We start from the raw sequence: 17617 nt of genomic DNA on the forward strand, positions 1-17617 counted from the left end.
TTAAAAAAGAAACAATAGAATTAGATCATTTCACTTTAATGGCAAAAAAAAAAAAAAAAAAAAAAAAACAAAGACAACCCAACCCCCCCCAAAATTTTTTGGCCAAAAAAAAAAAAAAAAAAAATCCCACACCAAAAGTAAACAAAAATTTCTAAAGATCTTTGAAAATACAGTAGTAACTACTAAAATAGCATTCCACAGAGAACTGATAAATAAGCATATTTCAGGGGCTGGATTAGAGACCGATGCCCTGCTTGTTGGAAACATTCCTTCATTAGCTAGAAACTTTGTTTGGTTTCTATAGTTACTCTCACTACAAGTGCCCCTGACTAAGGCTGGAGGTATTTGTTATATAAAACCTCCCCGCAACTGCAGCCTTCAACTTCAGAAAGCACCGGTCCTGCCTGCAATTTCTATTCAAAGACTGAACTCAACATGCTTTAATGCTGATTAGTGCGTACGCTGGAAAAGCGGTTTAATGGCGCTATTTAAGTGCTGCAAGCACAACCAGCATTCACAAATATGTTCACAAACATATCCTGAAGCCGCTGGCAGTGCCAGAAGGAATTTAGAGGGACTCTGCACAGCACAAGACATGCAGCGACTTCCTCCCCAGACAACGATGCTGTTAGCAGCAGCTGTCATGTGCAAGAGAAACTGGCAAGCCAGTTTAATAAAATTTGTTGAGCGGCCTTTGAATTTAATGGAAAAAATGCGTGTCCCCAGTTCAGAGAGCACTGGGTAGAAACAGCCTGTCCTGCAGCCCTGCAGCACTGTGATGTTTTGTTTTGTCACATTTTTATCAGCTTACTTTGAGAAAGTCTAACTTCAGTAAGAAAAATATATACCCTCTCTCCCTTGGCCTTTAATGTATTCCAGTTTGTTTATTTTTTTCTGTAGGGGAATATTTTCAGCCAAACCATTATACATAATATTGGAAAAGTGGCCTAAGAGATCCCCAGTGGAGAGATGACAGGACCTCACTTTTTGAGGTAGCTGGCTGATGCTCTTACCCAAGCACTACGTTCCAGGCAGGTTCAGGTCATCTGCACCATTCTCAGCTGTAATTTTTCCCCTGCTTGGGTAGGGTAAAACAGCTTTACTACTGCGCCTTTCCTTCTCCTCAGCCTGAAATCTAGACACTATGCTTTTTGTTAAAAGGCCAGGAGTCCAAACAGAACTGCTTGCAAGCAAAGATAAGCACTTACAAGTGCTGAGGTCAGAAAATACAGCCTTGTTTGTACACTTGTTTTCCTGCAGTAAGCATCTCTTCAGGTTGTGGCCAAGTCAATGACTAGTCATTTTTCTACTACAGTGCTGACACAGGGCTATTTAGTTAACTTCTGCAATGACGGATGCAGCCATATATGCTCCATAGCTGAAGCTTTAAGCCATTCAAAAGCTACGGAAGACTGCGAAGGTATCCTTCTCTCATCTTTTCTTCCCTCCCTCACTGCTGACATGCTGTACTATTCTTAGCAAGCAGAAATCAGTGGTGTTAATTTCAGAATTCACACATCAGAGGAAGCACTTGGAATTTATTCATTCATTTGTGAGAACCTGTATATGGTTTTGTCCTTAATGGTAAAGCAACACACCTTTTTTGTTGTTGTTATGGCATTATTTGCAACCAGCCTTACAGCTTACTACAGCCTCGTAAGTGCTCAAGAGCACATCTGCCCTACCTGGTAAGAAACATGATTTCCTTAAGGTGTTTTTTGGATACAGAACTGCTTCTTCCCCGTACTAACACTGATCAGAGTGACACATAAAACCATGATTTCTGTCTCTCCCATGTCTTGCAACTGATCCCAGACTAATGACCTAGGCTATGTAGGTAAAAAATTAGTACCTGCTGGAATACGTAATTTGTGAATATTGTTTTCAGCTTTTCCTGGCATTGCAGCTTTACATTATACCATAGCTTTACTGTTCTAGACAAAAAATCAAATTATTGTTCAGCTACAGTGTTGTTTACATTGAGACTCACCAGACCGACAGTACATATGACTGCACCTTGTAAAATGAGACACCAGCTCTGCCATGTGCAGAGACCAATTAGATGATATCAGAAGCTGATGTTGCCATATCTAAAACATAGTTTTTGCTATCAAATGTTTGCAGAAGATCTAGGTGGAAAAATGAGCAAAGTCTAAATTAATACTCTACGTACAACCAATGACAACACACATTGCAAGGATTAGATAAGTTTCCAGTTCTGAGCTTGTAAGGCATCTGAAGTTATTTCGTTCTTTTAAGACACTAGAATTATTTGCATATTTTTCAATATTGCTGTTACAGTTAATTAGCCAAATAAAATACCCCCAAATGTAGCTTATTTTAGCTACCATCCTTCACAGTATCATCCTAGGGCTAAACTAATAAACAAGCATTGCAGAAGCTTAACGTGTTTGTTTCTAAAACCCCAGAAAAATCTAACTAAAGGGAGAGTCAAGCTTGCTTTGCTCTCTTCTTTTCTATAGTAATTCAATACTTTATGAAACAATGAAGGTTTGATTCAGTTGTGGTTTGCGTCTGCAATTTTTTAATTATTGTAAGAAGTGTAAATGAGCTTTGCTCAAAAGCAGCTTAGATATGTGGGACAAAATATGGCTACCAAACCCAAGGAATACACAGTGTCTGGGACGACAGAGAGAAGAGAAACATCACCAAAGACCAAAGGCTCTCAGATGTAAATTTTCCTGCGCTGCAGAACCACAGATGGCGCACACCAAACGCACAGAGATGGCTGTCATTACCCCACAGGTTCTCCCTTCCTCTTCACAGGCCTTTTGCCAAGGACTATGCCCCCAATATGCAAACTCTTGACATCTATAGATGACTATTGAAGTAGCAGGCAATTGCTGGTTGCTACTGAGAAGGAAACAGCATAACCCAGCTAGCTGGCAGAGGAGGCTTCAACCCCCATCAAGCTTGGGATTCTCTTTCTGTGGGTTCCTTGCCACTCTGCACTAGGTACAGCAAATATCTCCTTCTTAGGAGTTAAAGTGGAAAATCATCTGCTGTGAAGGCTCCAAAAGGTGCATATATTGACCCCCCCCCTTTTTTTTTTCCCTCAAATGGACTTCAAAATAAAAGCCTTTTCCAGTTGGCATTTCCAAACTGACAACGTGCAGCCTCCTGATTAAGATGTGAAGTTGTTTATACCCCTGGCAACAAAGGGTATTCCAAGCATGTCCATCTGCTTTAGCACAAGAGTAACAAACAGGAAAATGTACCATCCAGGTCAGTTTCAGAAAATCTTTTTCTGGTTAGAAGATAATTCAGTGTATGTATCCTGACTCTTACATGTTACTACATGAGAAAGAACCTTAATTCACATATGCACTTCAGATGGGGAGAAAAAGCCCATACCTCCTCAAGCAACAAGCTCCCAATACTAGAGTGCCCAGCTTTCAGTGAGCCTTTCCACACAAGAAGGCCACAGCTTAGGAAAGCAGAGGACGTCTGGCCGCTCTCCCTCACAGGAACCCCTCCTCCTGGAGGTGTGGGAATAATATAGATTAAAGCCATCCCACAGTGATTAAAAATCCCCCAGATGTGAGATCAGCATGGCTAGTTGGCAGTGGCACGAGCCACTCCAAGCAAACGTTGTCCTCATGCCACTCACCAGTGGATTCATGTGGTGGCTTTCTTTTGTTTTAAACACATTGGGCAGAATCACAGACTATCCCAAGTTGGAAGGGACCCACAAAGATCACTGAGTCCAACTCCTAACTCCATGCAGGACCACCCAAAAATGAAGCCATATGTCTGAGAGCATTGTCCAAATTCATCTTGAACTCCGGTAGGCTCGGTGCTGTGACCACTGCCCTGGGGAGCCTGTCCCAGTGCCCGACCTCCCTCTGGGTGCAGAACCTTTCCCTAACCCCCATCCTGACCCTCCCCTGTCCCAGCTCCATGCCGTTCCCTCGGGTCCTGTCGCTGTCCCCAGAGAGCAGAGCTCAGCGCCTGCCCCTCCGCTCCCCTCGTGAGGGAGCTGCAGGCCGCCATGAGGCCTCCCCTCAGCCTGCTCTGCTCGGGGCTGAGCAAACCAAGGGACTTCAGCCTCTCCTCATAGATCTTGCCCTCTAAACCCTTCATCACTTTGTAGCCCTCCTTTGGAGGCTCTCTAATACTTCTATGTCCTTTTTATCTTGAGACACCCCAAACCATACACAGTACTACTCAAAGTGAGGCAGCACCAGCACGGTTTAGAGCAGGAGTTTTTGCAAGGATAATTAAGCCCCGGGCACTGCTCTGCACATTAGCACATATTTGGTTTGCACTGGCCAGGGGAATCTCCCAGCCTTTTTATTCTTCCACCTGCTACCTACCTTTAGTTACCATAGACTGCTTTTCCCATCTAGCTCACAGGCACTGTCAATACCTGGCTGAAGAACTGCTACACAGCTTAGAGTAGCCTACAGGCTCCACAAGGCTCAAGGCTGCACCTGGAAGCAGCTGGGCAGCCAGCCCGAAGAAGTCCACGTCCCCACATGCGGCTCTGCCAGCAGTGCCATGAGGAGCTGGGCTGTAGCTCCCTGCAAGGAGCAGCCTGGCAGTGTTGACATCCCTCTTGCAATTGGTGCTCCTCTGCACACAGCAGCTATTTTTTGAGGGTCTTGCAGCTGGTGGACACCTCTCCTGCAGCATAATTTGGCAGGGAGCACCCTCCTTGAGGTCTGCGGAATCTGGCACATGCACCTGGGAGTGGACAGATGCCACATGTTCCTCTCCTCGAGTGCCATTTTTGTCACCCAGTGTCACAGTGACATCTCCAAGCACTTCCACTGCAATCTGGAGGAAGCTCGCTGATCTTTAAATGTAATCCCAGCATGTGTATCCTATTCCTTTTACATCATGTTGAGTTATATCATTCCTATTTTGCTGTTTTTCCCACTTAAACTGAAATTTATTAAACCAAACAAAATATTTTTTCCTTTCTGTCCCCAAACGCAACGAATGCCTTATTTTTGAAGAACTGGAGAAAAGGACTGGTTGGCTGAACGCCCATAGTAAGAGTCAGAGCTTCCTCTTTTACTTAGTCACACAGCTCTCTTGCCTGCCTGTGGAAGGACCTACTGGCTGTCTCACCTATTTGTTATATGTACTGCAGCAGCTTGCTATGTTCTCAGCCCCACTGGGTTCAGAGCCCCACTGTGCTGCATGCTCTACCAGCACCTGAAAGACAGTGACCTTGTCCTCAGAAAATGAAAGAAAAGCTACCAAACAACTTCAAATCATCACAAGTGCTTGGATGGTAGACACAAATGGCCAGATTCCTGAGGAAAAAAGATACCCACGAGTCCTTTCACTACGAGTTTTAGTGCACCTTATCTTCATTTGAGGTGCTTGTTATTAGCCTCCTGCCAGTTCTCCAGCTGATAGAGACATATGGAGTAGAGGTCACTGCATTCAATTTCCTAGCCCGTTAGATTTCCAGAAGTTCACATTTCCAGGAGGAAATATATAGGAGGAATTCTGCTAATGAGAGTGGACACTTAGCTCTCTATCCTCATACTTGCTGTTCCTCCTAGAATACAGTCTTAAGACAAACTCGCTGTTGAACTACATATGTAACAGAAAACTTCAGGCGAAGGTAAAAATGAATAAAGCATTCACAAATGACTCACATTATCTGTTCTGTGTTGCAAAATGTTAACATATTGAGGAATATGTCTGGACATTTTTATTTTTAAAGGCATGTTGGTAATGCAGAACTTCTACATTAGTCTCTCTCAATTATATCTCCATTCATCATTCCCTTTCCCTTACTAACAGAGACTAAAATATTAAGTAACACGAATATTGACTAATATTGAATAATATGGCTGTCTACTTACATACTGGGTTCTGCAGGCATTAATGACAATGGCAACAGAAGCAGACTTAACACTTAAGCAGCAATTATTTTCAGTGTTTCTGAGAGTGAGAAGCAAAGGCCTTCCTTGCTCTCAGAAGACAAAAAACACATTTGTGGCTGAAAAATGACTATGCCTAGTTTCTGTTCCCTGGTGAGTTCTTTGGAAAGTACAAATACTTTCCCTTCCTTCTTCTTTTCAAAGGAAATAATAATAATAATAATAAAAAAAAAACATTTTGTGCTTTTCTCCTTAGATAAATACAGCTAGGACCTTAGAGTAGCAACCACGCAGGTCTGAAATTTCCAGCTGGATAGAAAAACAAACAAACAAACAAAACAAAAAAAAAACACAAAAACACACACACACAAAACAAAACAAAACAAAAAAACAAGCAAACAAACAAAAAAACTTTCATTGAGTGATCAGAGCATGATACTCATCTGTGAGAAAACATGACCTGGCCACACTGCAAACTTCTTGGAAAGTCATTTACTACACGAAAGAGCAATTTGCTAAGTGTAACCCTTTACATATATTAAGTATATTAAGTATAGGCCTTTATGTATTTGAGGATGTGTTTTCCAGCAATGATTATCAACATTCTCAGTGAATGCTAATAAAGCTGAGGCTCTTAGTTCTGAAAAATAAACTCCCAACCCAAAAGCAAGACACTTTATCACCCTTTCATTTTCAAAGATTTCAGAAAAACAGGATCGCCTGCTAATGAAAAAAAAAAAAAGAAAAACACCAAAACCCACCCACCTCTTCCTCTCTAGTTCTAGTGACTGGTTTCTGGGAGCCTCAGGAAACATTTTCAGATTATCAGGTCTGTATGTTTGACAACATATTTTCCACAGCCTTTACCTTCACCAAATGTAAAAAGACAAAAAATAGCCAAGTGAGGGCATCTTTCCTCCTTCATGGATGTAATAAGACAGCATTGAAAGATTTCCATTCAGGAGGGTTCTCGTTGTGTTTTCCAGCAGAAACTAATGCCTGAAGCTGCTGGTAAGTGTCGGCATCCTTTGCAACTTGGCAGCAGGAAAGGTAAGTCCAGAGTTGGGCTTCTCACACAGATGCCAACATCCTCCCTTGGTTGTTTGTTTGTTTTCAGGCAGTAAGCATGCCTCAGGTCCTCCTTCTGATCTCCATTAACTGGGTCTGCCTCTGGAGTTCACAAAAGTGCCTAGTGGAAGCACATTTATCCCAACCACCGAGTCACCTCCTCAACCACACATGCAAGTACAATGGCCAAATTCCACCCAGAATTGTTTCTGGTGGCAACCTGACTCAGTGCTGCCCAGTCAATACACGTGTTATTTTCCAATATATTCTGGCATTCAACATAGACAGTCAGGGCTCCTGAAGACTTCCTTTGAATATAAAACAGAACACCCTGCAGCTGTTGCAAGAAAATGACACTTAGCAGGGAAAAAAAGCGTGTGTGTGTGGGACTAACTCACTGATGTAGCAGAATGTACAACGCACTGAAGTGAGCCAGCAGGAACCGAAAAGCATCCATTCCTCCATCGGGCTAGGAAAGTAACCGCAAGAAGTTAATTGCAAATAGAGGGATATAGAATTGACATTTTGATCCTTCAAAAAACACCCATTCGGAGTGGTCAGAACGTATTCTGTTAAGGCCTGACCCTTCAAATAAACACAAATTTTAAGATCAAAAAGGAAGTTAGCCAGTTATTACTCTCACAAAATGGCTTAAAGGTTTCTTCCAGCTTATCTGTAGTCACTAAGCCTTAAACATAATGTCAAAACCAACAACATGTCAAAAAACTGCCCGAACACATATACACAGCAGGAATCTACAGGAAACCCCCCAAAACCTGAGCTTGAAATTTAAAACAAAAAGTTACTGACATTTCCTTACGGTGTCTCCTGCTTTTACACAAATAATTTGCTCTTAAGTACAGGACCTTGTGGGTGCTATCTCAGATCAGCCATCTTATTCCTGCATTCTGGAATTCTTAAATTCTGGAGTGAAGCCTTTGTATTTGCAGAACTTGTGTTACCTCTCCAATGCCAAAAACCAGCATCTGGAAGCGCTGTTGTTCATTACAAAGTTTTTAAGTAAACTGAGACAGTAGCCATTTACTCAGGTGGAGGGGAAAATGAAATTATTAGAAAATATATTTTTTTTCATCCAGAGGAAAGACTCAAACCTAAGGCTGGAAAACAGCATGGTTGTTCATACTATACCAGAAAGTAAGGCTGCAGTACATTTCCACTCTAAGCTCTGCTTAACTCTTTTAATTAATTTCCTGAAACCCATGCTACGTGGGAATGGAATTGTCCCCAAATATCACTGAGTATCTCAGTATAATTTTAAGATGAACTGAGATGTACACTGACAAATTAATTAATGGCATATACAGACACGAATAGGGGGATATTTAATCTCACTACATTAAAATGGTAGAGAGAAGGCTATCATGCTCATCTGCTGAATTTGTCTTAGATGAGAGCATGATCCTTTGAAAGGGGTGCAGGTTCTTTGGAACCTGCCAAAAGGGGAATCCAGTCTTGGATACTGTGACACAAGAATTCATTTGGTTTCTTCTTCATTCAGGAAAAGAAAATCATCCAGGGCAAAACACAAACAGAAACCAAACCGGCCAAAAAGTCAAAATTGTGAAAAAAAATCCAAAACAGTAAAAAATGATATATCTATTTCTAAGATTCTCTCTCTCTTTTTTTTTTTTTTTAAAAAAAAAAAAAAAAAAAAAACTTTAAGTACCTATGTTATCATTAATAGGAGTCGGGAGGCTAGCTTAAAAAAATTCCCTTCATATATTTGTCATACAAATAATCAGTATCATTAGCAGTTTCCCAGAGTATAGTCATGATTATTTCAATCACTTGTGTTTATTTTTTTTAATTTTATTGAAAAAATAATGGATCGTAACATGCCGAAAGCAAACGTTCATGGTTAGTACAGCAAAAAAAAACAACTCCAAACAAGCCTTCTAATTTCACATAATACTCTTTTTTGTTTAAGTGACTCATAGATGCCTAATATGTTTTGTATTATTGTACCGCAGATCGGCCCCACCATCCCAAGTACATACTCCCATTTTTTGTTACTCTGAATTGTTGCCTAAGGCATAATAAAGAGATAAAAACATTTGTGGGTCACTCTCACCAGCCATGGTGTGAACACATCACTACAAGAAGTCAACTTACAGAAGCTCCACCCTTAAGAGTTCTGAATATCTTATTTATAAGAGTTGCATAACATGATCAGATGCTACAGCCAAAATATGAATTTATAGTTGCTTTAGATCCCCAGGCCTTGTACCCTTGAGGAGTTCAGAATACAATACAACATTCTGAGAATTTTAACAAGCTGTTTTTATCACCAGGACTGCTCACAAGATGTACCAGGCTTCACTGCCTCTTGCATAATGATGAGTTGGAGTCATATAAACATCGCCGATCTGATTCTCTAAGGCCACACTTCTAATGCTAAGTGAGGCCACCACCACATTCATGAGAGGAGTGGTAAAACCTTTCTACAGTATAGACGGACGCGGGGGTGACAACTATCCTGACACAAAATTGTAGTATAGACGAGGCATAACACAAAGGTTTGCACACCAGTGACTTAGGGAAAACTGACTCCTCATTCCCCATGAAGATTAAAGGCAAAAAAGTTCTAATTTTTGCCTGTCAACAATATGTACTGCTACAACAGTGCCCCTAAAGATGTTGCTCAAAACAAGCACAGATTGTTTATTTTCAACATACAATAGCCTCACAAGTAATAGAAAAAGAAAACACAAACTGGACATGCCACTTAAATCATGCATTTTGAGATCCTGATTTTACTTTTACATTTTTAAGTGAGCAGCAGCACCTGACATCGCTGTCACTGGTAAATGCTATTGCTTATACACCACACAATAGCTCTCCCCACAGCAGGTCTGCACCAGTAATCTTTCCAGAAGATTACTTCATGCCCTTAATGAAATTAATGCAGTAGTGATGGAAAAGCAAAAACTTTCTGCTACAAAACCACAGAGAAGACAACAGAACAAGCAATTCTTCATGCAAAATTTCCTTCCTTTTTATTGATGGTCTCCAAGATGCATATATAGTATTTCTTGGACTCCTGAGTTTTTTGCACTACCTTCACAGTAAGTACTTCGTAGTATCTCGGTAGAACAAAAGCATCTGCATTTGACAGCGACACTGATGCTCTCAAACCACAACCCACTTGCCTCTTTATTCATCTTTATGTGTAGAATAGCAGTGCTACCCGAAAGTTCGTGTTATTTCTCTTTACAACTAGTTTTGAAACTCTACAAGCAACACAGTAGTGACTTATAGCTTGGGAAGAGAAGGAATATTAGATGAACATTCATTTAAAAGTGTTACAATTCCTGTGTCAGTTGCAGAACTGCTACAAAGATGTGATCATTTAATGAAACATTCACTGTCAGATTGGGCAGTGATCAGAAATTGCTGTATGTTATGCTATAACGTTGTACTGTTCTAGCTTAGCAGGGGGCCATCCAGGAGAGAAAAAGCAAACTGGCAAATAACAGGATAGGTTTTGTTAACCAGTCTGTGCAAGTTTAAACACTTCATTCAACAAAGGGCACTGCTGGATATGTTTGGCTCAGTCTTTATGGGGCTCACACCAAATGATGTTGCATGCTACCTGAGAAATGCATTAAATTTTTCCAATTGTTTGAACCACTCTAACCAACTATGTGACACCCTGAATAATTATTTCTTTAAAATATATAATGAAATAATTTAATACAAAAATAATAAATAAATAAATAAAAAACAGAAGCAAATTCATTTAAGTTATACATGGCAAGAGACCAAAGAAACAGTAGGAGATGTTTGCAGTTTGGGCTATCTAAGGCCTTAATCGTTATGTATTATTCTTTCTTTTGTTTATGATATACATCCAGGTAGTATTTTCTTTTTGGCCATCTGTAGTGCCCTGAGGTCCCTTAAGGCAGCTTTCATCTTCTTTTCTTGATACATGCCATCAAACTATGCTTCCAAAAAGAGTTGTCATTAGTAAGGGAACCCTCAAGGCACCAGATTATACAGCTACCTGGTTCACATCAGCAAGAATTGGGAAAATATTCAACCACTTTCAAATACAGCTTTGAAAGCATGTAGTTGAACTTGTCTGTGCTATTTACTTGGAGTCTTCTGTAGTGATTCCATGCAGTAGTAAAATTTACTACAATTTTCCTTCAAGGCAATAACAAGTAGATCTTCATAATAGCATCAGGTCTCCCTCCCTTCAAAGAAGTTATATAAAGCAATAAAAAACTCCTATCATAAGCTGCACTTCAGACCTCTAGAAAGACTGGAATGGTTTTAGTATTTAGTCAGAACTGTAGATGTATTCCATTATTCTCCTCCCCACCCCATCCCTGCCATTGGATTCCTAGTCTTCATTTTCTTTACAAATGCCTTTTTCCCCCCTCTTTCTTTTCTTGCAGCTCTGATATTCTTCCTCCATTCTCTTACTTATCAATTATTTGCTGGTGGGTTTAGAGAAAGACCCATACAAAAACAGGCTAGTTAGATCAGCAGAGCAAGTAGCCAGCCCCTACTCCCACACGTCCATACCTGTAAAGGAGCCCCATTGCCAGCTGTGTTACATATCACAGTTCACTCAACACACAAAGACGGGTTCTTTCACGAGTACACACTCTAGCAGGTCTGTGTCAAGGTGTAAGCATGAACCTGTGGCTTCCACTACCAATATTAATTACTTTTCCCAGAAACCATTTCCTTGCAAGTTATTTCCATACATGAAGACTGGCACTGAGAAGCAGAGGATGTATTATTTCCTGCTTTGGGGAAATCTGATTGCCAGACATCACAAAGAAACCCACTCAACAGTCCCCAAGCTGACTGTGAACACCATGTTTTCTTTGTTCTGACACTGCCCCCCAAAACATACATTATCAGCAAGTGCCGGAAGAAAGATCCTGGACTTGATGCACCAGTTCGATGACCTGACACAGTAAATACTCTGGTATATACCCAGTAAACACATAACAGGTTTCTTCTACCTTATCCACCTCTGTCTTAGCTATCTTTGAGTGTTGGTAGTGGAAAAAGTAGAAAATTCAGCTCCAAGAAGTCTATGATGGTTCAAACCTGGTCTTAGAGAGCCATACCATCCTTTCAGCTATATGGTATTACGGTTTGGGATATTCAAATGATCTTCTTCCCCAGCTGTGCTATTGCAGCAAATTGCGTCATAAATGAGAATCAAAAGAATGGTCAATACACAATTTGTTTCTCTTTAACCAGGAAGCTTACCAAATTATAAAACCATTCCTGATACAGATTGACAGCATCACAGTTGCATCATACATTTTAGTTTTACAGTACGCCTACGTGCAGAGTAACATACCAGTAGCATACCTGATCTAACAGGCTTCTGAGATATGTATCACTGAAAACAACAGAGCCAGTGAGCAGATCATTCCCGATGGGATGCATCACATCATATAAGAGAATGTGTAATAACTCTTACCTAAAGCTTTCTGGGTATTCAACAACAGCCATGTTGATAACATCCAGCGCATGCTGATAGTGCTTCTGAGCTGAAAATAGGAGGGCCAGTAGATGCAGAGAATTCATGTCATCTTTGCACAGCTGCAATGCTTCTTGAAGATGTTCTATAGCATCAGAAATCTGGGAGGAGATGGGGTAGAAATAAGAAGAAAACACATTTCTCCTTCAGTCCTGCATTATACCTCATTCCCAAAGGTAAGAACAAATACAGTCATTAGGGATTCTGAAGAAATCTTACTCAGGCATCTGATGAGAAAGACTTCTATCTGAACAGTCTGCCAAAATCCACAGGCTGCATTGCTTGAAAAAACCCACACGTTGTAAAGAAAAGAGTCGGCAGTATTACTAAATTGCTGCCTATAAACAGGAGTAGTAGTCCTGATCCAATCAATCCCCTCTTCCTTTGGCATGTTTCTATGCTGTAAGCAGATCCACTTCACAGGCCCAACTCTCAACTCCCTTTTCTATGATGGGCAGCTGCCTCTTCACCTGTGTGACAGCATTACAGATCTCCGCTGCATTTTGTCTCTTGCAAAGACTGTACAGGGCCTTTCATGATCAAGAACATAAAAATGAGTGCTCATGGGTAAAAGAGGCAAGATTCAAATGCTATCAGAAAAAGAAATACCTTTGCTAGCAGCTAGGTGAAGCGCAGGCCTGACACCCAGAGCAGCAGCATATCATTTAAAATCAAGTGCCACTTGGCAGAAAACTTAACATCTATAACGAATGCAGGTATATCACATAATCTTTATTATCCAATAACTTATTTTAGGCTATCTATTGAAAAGAGAAGTTCTTAGTAGATTTTCTTAAGATCCTCTAGTGTTTGAAATTACTGTTATTTAAATTGTTCCAGTTCTGTGTTTGGCCCTGGAAGCCTGCAACAAACAAAACAGAAAAATGTATAGATTTCTTTTCCTCCTTTCTTCCCCGTAAGAGATGAGGAATGCCATTTCTTCTTTCCTATTATGAGAACTTCCCACCTCTCAAAGATCTGCAGACGTTCTCCTGCCCCGGTGTACCACCACCAGGTACCAGTGTGGAATTTTCCCACCGCTTCCAAAGATCACTTGGGAAGGCAGGTTGCACGTAACAACGGAGAGCAGCAACCACTCTGCCTGCAGTTACAACTGTTTGTTGACCATCTAGATCCCAGACACATTTCTGGAAGCACAGTCCATTTTCTGCTCATGGGACAACTTCATGCTAGTGCCCAAATGACTTAATTCTTACAGTAAAACAAGCCAAAGTACTTAACTACACTATTACTTGCATGGTGACTCCACTGAAGCCTGGAGAGAAGTGACTGACTGATCCACAGATGTAACCCCCAACTGGCATCTGGCCCACTGCTTCAAAACTGCTGAGTGTCCTGGCCTAGGTTCAGATGTATGACAGGGTTCTCAGCTTTAATGAATTACTGCTTGCCAGTGCAGCTACTTTAATGAGCTACATGCGTTGTTACAGCCTACCGTAAAGGTAAGCGTATTGGCCAAAATCACCAACGTTCCCTCAGCAGCTTCCTAGAACACTTTTTCATTACTATGTAAAAACAATACCAACAACAAGACAACTTGGAAACAGGACAACAGACGTGAGGCTGCTGTAGGCCCAGATCTGCCAGTCTATGAAGGTCTTCAGGAGGAACACCAGAGGTGTAGAAATTCAGCTTGCTAAAGCAAAGCTGCTATCAAGACTCGTTGCCTTCAGGACTAAAAACACTTCTCAGTTTTTCTGTTTCTCTACCTCAGACCTGCAAAAGTGTTTATTACTAAATTCCAAGTTTGGGGAAAAACCAATTCATTAGACAAAAACAAATGTATAAACCAGACCAGAGGGGGCCTTGAGCAACCTGCTTCCTTCCATGTGACCCTGCTTTGAGCAGGGACTGAACTAGGTGATCTCCTTAGGTCCCTTCCAAATGCAACTATTCTGATTCTACTCAATAATTCAAGCATTGGGAAGATGATCCTAATTTGCCAGCATGAACCAGATGAAGAGTAATACTTGCAACTAGCATCTCTGTTGAGGGACCTTAGAAACTGTAAGGATACTTGACCTTACTTGCACGTGAATGTGCAAACTAAGTTACACAAAGCAGCAAAAATGTTAGCTGCGGTCACTCCTACAAATCTGGGCTTGCTGAACAGGCAGTCATGTATGGTTGAAATGGATGTAATCTAAAATAATTTCCCCCTGTTCTTTATCATAGGTCATGCAACAGCTACATCTCATTTCAGTGCTGGGAGACAACTCCTTCCTGTAGTACCACCTGTCACAGGCAATGGCTGGTTACGGAAGTTAACATGCTCCCCTACACCTGATTGTTTAAATTCAGCCCAAAAAGTTTCTTTAGTGCTGTAACACCATTAGTAGCCTACATAGTTTTCCCGCTGTGTAATTAGAAACAATGGCCGAAATACAGGTAAGAAAAAAATCATAGAATCATAGAATCATAGAATATCCTGAGTTGGAAGGGACCCTTAAGGATCATCAAGTCCAACTCTTGACACCGCACAGGTCTACCCAAAAGTTCAGACCATGTGACTAAGTGCACAGTCCAATCTCTTCTTAAATTCAGACAGGCTCGGTGCAGTGACCACTTCCCTGGGGAGCCTGTTCCAGTGTGCAACCACCCTCTCTGTGAAGAACCCCCTCCTGACGTCCAGCCTAAATTTCCCCTGCCTCAGCTTAACCCCGTTCCCGCGGGTCCTGTCACTAGTGTTAATGGAGAAAAGGTCTCCTGCCTCTTGACAACCCCTTACGAGGAAGTTGTAGACTGCGATGAGGTCTCCCCTCAGCCTCCTCTTCTCCAGGCTGAACAGGCCCAGTGACCTCAGCCGTTCCTCGTACGTCTTCCCCTCCAGGCCTTTCACCATCTTCGTAGCCCTCCTCTGGACACTCTCCAACAGTTTCATGTCCTTTTTATACTGTGGTGCCCAGAACTGCACACAGTACTCGAGGTGAGGCCGCACCAGCGCAGAGTAGAGCGGGACAATCACCTCCCTTGACCTACTAGCGATGCCGTTCTTGATGCACCCCAGGACACGGTTGGCCCTCCTGGCTGCCAGGGCACACTGCTGGCTCATATTCAACTTGCTGTCTACCACGACCCCCAGATCCCTCTCTTCTAGGCTGCTCTCCAGCGTCTCATCGCCCAGTCTGTACATGCAGCCAGGGTTTCCCCGTCCCAGGTGCAGGACCCGGCACTTGCTCTTATTGAACTTCATGCGGTTGGTGATCGCCCAGCTCTCCAACCTGTCCAGATCCCTCTGCAAGGCCTTTACGCCCTCATTTGAGTCCACAACTCCTCCAAGTTTGGTGTCATCAGCAAACTTGCTCAAAATACCCTCTATTCCTACATCCAGATCATTTATAAAAATATTGAAAAGTACCGGCCCTAAAATGGAGCCTTGAGGGACCCCACTGGTGACCGCCCGCCAGCCTGACGCAGCTCCATTTACCATAACCCTTTGGGCCCTGCCCGTTAGCCAATTGCTCACCCATCGTATGATGTTTTTATTTAGCTGTATGGTGGACATTTTGTCCAGTAGGATCCTATGGGAAACCGTGTCAAAAGCCTTGCTGAAGTCCAAAAAAATCACATCAGCTGGTTTCCCTTGGTCCACCATACGGGTGATCTTATCATAAAAGGAAATCAGGTTAGTTAGGCAGGACCTACCCTTCACAAACCCATGCTGGCTGGGACCAATGACTGCTTTGTCCCCCAGGTGCGCCTCAATAAGTCCGAGAACCAACTTCTCCATGATTTTACCAGGCACTGACGTGAGACTGACAGGCCTGTAATTGCTAGGGTCTTCTTTCTGACCCTTCTTGAAAATTGGCACAACATTTGCCAGCTTCCAGTCTACTGGGACCTCTCCAAATTCCCAGGATCGTTGAAAAATAATTGATAGAGGTTCCGCGATGACATCCGCCAGCTCTTTCAGCACCCGGGGATGAATCCCATCCGGACCCATGGACTTGTAGGGATCCAGGTGGAGTAGCAAATCCCGCACACGTTCAGGGTCAGTTGGGAGTTTGTCATCCCCACCGTCCCGGTCCTCCAGCTCAGGGCACCCTGGGTCCCGAAGCCCATCATCGGCATTGAAGACAGAGGCAAAGAAGGCGTTAAGCGTCTCTGCTTTGCCTACGTCATCGTCTGTGAGGAGACCTTCCCTATCAAGGAGCGGCCCTATGTTTTCTTTAGTTCTCCTTTTTCCATTTACATATCTAAAAAAACCCTTTTTATTTTCTCTCACAGACACAGCCAGCTTCAACTCTAGCTGTGCTTTGGCCACTCGAACTTTCTCCCTACAAACACGAACAGCATCCCTGTATTCTTTCCATGACGCCTGGCCCTCCTTCCAGTAGCGAAACACTCTCTGTTTCCGCCTAATCTCCATTAGAATGTTCCTGGTCAGCCACGCCGGCTTCCTGCCCCGCCTGCCTGACTTGCGATATTTTGGAATTGCCTTATCTTGTGCTTCTAGGAGGCATCGCTTAAAGAGTGACCAGCACTGGTGGACATCGAGGCCTTCAAGAGCAGTTTCCCAGGGGACCTTGCTGACTAGTTCCCTGAGCAGCCTGAAGTCCGCTTTCCCCATATCTAGGGATGAGGTTTTGGTGGCGCTTTTCCTTCTGTCACCATAAATGTTGAACTCAACCACTTCATGGTCGCTATGACCGAGGCGGCCACCAATCACCACATCTCCCACCAGACCCTCTCTGTTTTCTAGCAACAGGTCTAGGAGGGCACCTTTCCTAGTTGGCTCCGTTAGCACCTGTACCAAGAAGTTATCATCTAGGTGCTTCATGAACCTCCTGGACTTGCTCGTGTCAGCCGTGTGGCACTCCCAGTTAACGTCCGGCAAGTTGAAGTCCCCCATAAGGACAAGGGGAGTTAATCTCGAGGCCTCTCTTAGTTCTGTAAAGAATAATTTATCGGCGCTATCATCCTGGCCAGGCGGTCTGTAATAGACTCCCACAACTACATCCCCTTTATTCGTTCGTCCCTTGATCCTTACCCAGAGGCTCTCAACTTTGCCATCGCCAACCTGAAGTTCCACACAGTCCAGCCCCTGCTTCACATACATCGCCACCCCACCACCTCGCCTACCCTGCCTGTCCCTCCTGAAGAGCCTGTAACCATCTATCGCAACACCCCAGTC

General features: G+C 42.7%; 1 protein-coding gene across 3 annotated transcripts in view; it reads right to left on the minus strand.

Moving 5' to 3' along the window:
• TTC7A (tetratricopeptide repeat domain 7A) overlaps window positions 1-17617 on the minus strand; it is a 169190-nt gene that overhangs the window by 71203 nt on the left and 80370 nt on the right. For all 3 annotated transcript variants that reach the window (XM_035320722.1, XM_035320723.1, XM_035320724.1), the window contains one exon: window positions 12403-12563. In XM_035320722.1, the coding sequence (XP_035176613.1) occupies window positions 12403-12563 (161 nt within the window). The remainder of the gene's footprint in view (window positions 1-12402; window positions 12564-17617) is intronic.

Source organism: Oxyura jamaicensis, chromosome 3 (assembly GCF_011077185.1).
Source record: "Oxyura jamaicensis isolate SHBP4307 breed ruddy duck chromosome 3, BPBGC_Ojam_1.0, whole genome shotgun sequence".
Lineage (NCBI taxonomy): Eukaryota > Metazoa > Chordata > Aves > Anseriformes > Anatidae > Oxyura > Oxyura jamaicensis.